Consider the following 2,434-nt stretch of genomic DNA (forward strand, 5'->3'; position numbering starts at 1 on the left):
GGTGGTGGTTGATGGGAAATGTTCATCCTGGAGTTCAGTTACTAGTGGTGTAGCTCAAGGATCTGTTTTGGGGCCACTGCTGTTTGTCATTTTTATAAATGACCTGGATGAGGGCGTAGAAGGATGGGTTTGTAAATTTGCGGATGACACCAAAGTTGGTGGAGTTGTGGATAGTGTGGAAGGATGTTGCAGGTTACAGAGGGACATAGATAAGCTGCAGAGCTGGGCTGAGAGGTGGCAAATGGAGTTTAATGCGGAAAAGTGTGAGGTGATTCACTTTGGAAAGAGTAACAGGAATACAGAGTACTGGGCTAATGGTAAGATTCTTGGTAGTGTGGATGAGCAGAAAGATCTCGGTGTCCATGTGCATAGATCACTGAAAGTTGCCACCCAGGTTGATAGCGTTGTTAAGAAGGCGTTCAGTATGCTAGGTTTTATTGGTAGAGGGATGGAGTTTCGGAGACGTGAGGTCATGTTGCAGCTGTACAAAACTCTGGTGCGGCCGCACTTGGAGTATTGCGTACAGTTCTGGTCACCGCATTATAGAAAGGATGTGGAAGCATTGGAAAGGGTGCAGAAGAGATTTACCAGGATGTTGCCCGGTATGGAGGGAAGGTCTTATGAGGAAAGGCTGAGAGTCTTGAGGCTGTTTTCGTTAGAGAGAAGAAGGTTAAGAGGTGACTTGATAGAGACATACAAGATGATCAGAGGATTAGATAGGGTGGACAGTGGGAGCCTTTTTCCTCGGATGGTAATGGCTAGCACGAGGGGACATAGCTTTAAATTAAGGGGTGATAGATATAGGACAGATGTCAGAGGTAGGTTCTTTACTCAGAGAGTAGTAAGGGCGTGGAATGCCCTGCCTGCAAAAATAGTAGACTCGCCCACTTTAAGGGCATTTAAATGGTCATTGGATAAACATATGGATGATAATGGAATAGTTTAGGTTAGATGGGCTTCAGATTGGTTTCACAGGCCGGCGCAACATCGAGGGCCGAAGGGCCTGTACTGCGCTGAAATGTTCTATGTTCTATGTTCTATGTTCTATAGGCATCCATGGGGAACAGACTCTCCATCCATTGTCACCTACTCTGCCGCCCAAAGCAGGCATGTGGAATAAAATCAGAAAGTGCTCAAAAGTGCTGATTTCAGGTTTCCTTCATTGAATGAATTGAGCAATTAGAATAAAAGGACATTTCAGCACAATCTTAAACTGCTGCCTGAATTTAGTCTGGGTCACTGCATAAATGCAAGTATTAGTGCAACAACTGAGGAGCTGCAGCGTGAAACCCAACTCCTGTACAAAAGCGTGTATAAATACAGACCGATAGCCTAATAACCACATCCGCCTACACAAGGAATACACCATTAACATTACCCACAACAGGATGAAATTTGCTGAGATGACAAACAGTAAAATGATAGATTTCCGACGATTCTCCATCTCCGCGTCTCTACGAGTCTCCCCACTGCTGCCAGCCCAGAGTCTCTTGCGGGCTCTGCTGCTCACTAAAATGTGTCTGATAGTGCAAGCGTTAAGCAATAGAATAAGAGAAAATGGGATGACTGGGGTTAGAATGTGATGGAGGAACTCGATTGTTACCCAGATGCGAGAGAACAGAGTCATGATTGACACATCGCAAAACCATGGATCATTCCTCATCGAATACCGAGCAGTGAGCATAAAATACCAGAAAACGTTCTTCAGACAGCTCAGCGCAGTCACTGTTCCCAGAACCATAGCTGCCATTTTCTCGCTACAATATTTAGTTTTCAGCTTCTGGCAACAAATGGCCACAAAGCGATCAAAAGTGAAAGCGATGGTGAACCAGACAGAACAGTCAGTGGCTGTAAAAATCAGGATGGCATGGATATTACACACGTGGATGGACTCCAGGAAAAGAAACTGTTCGTTATAAACAATTGGAATGTGCCTCAGTATCAGGTCAAGAATGACAACCAGTAGATCTGCCACTGCCATAGCCACCAGGTAGCAGGTGACACATTTAGAGAGACCACACTTCCCTCGAGACAATATCACAATTGTCACCACATTAACTGTGAGGAAGAGAACAAATCAAGAAATTGTATATTTGGCTAGAAGCAAAATTTCCAGTTTTACTGAGGACTTTGAGAATTATCATATTTGTTTCTCTATGTAGTGATCTAAGGAAATGCTTGTACCTGTGACATAGCTCTCTTTTGGAGATTGGGGTAACTTATCATTGGAAATAATGCAATGGGCCTAAGTTGGGTCCAATGGAGTCTATGTATATGTTACCGGGACTGAAAAGTCATTACTGAGCTGACAGTTTTGATCCAGTAGAGAGAAATGTGAAGGTGTAAACAATAACAGTAGGCCAGAGATCACCAGTAATGGAGTAAAAGAGGTGGCCGAATAAGCCAGAGATCAGCAGTGAAGTACAATCTAGAA

The 2,434-nt window shown here is 44.0% G+C and overlaps 1 protein-coding gene across 1 annotated transcript; it reads right to left on the minus strand.

Moving 5' to 3' along the window:
* Positions 1-1,159: 1,159 nt before the first annotated feature.
* Positions 1,160-1,981, minus strand: LOC125486565 (probable G-protein coupled receptor 139). The gene has a single exon (XM_048614487.1). It carries the CDS (start codon positions 1,979-1,981, stop codon positions 1,160-1,162), a length of 822 nt encoding a protein of 273 aa, XP_048470444.1.
* Positions 1,982-2,434: the final 453 nt, after the last annotated feature.

Source organism: Rhincodon typus, chromosome 30 (assembly GCF_021869965.1).
Source record: "Rhincodon typus isolate 14 chromosome 30, sRhiTyp1.1, whole genome shotgun sequence".
NCBI classification, from domain to species: Eukaryota; Metazoa; Chordata; class Chondrichthyes; order Orectolobiformes; family Rhincodontidae; genus Rhincodon; species Rhincodon typus.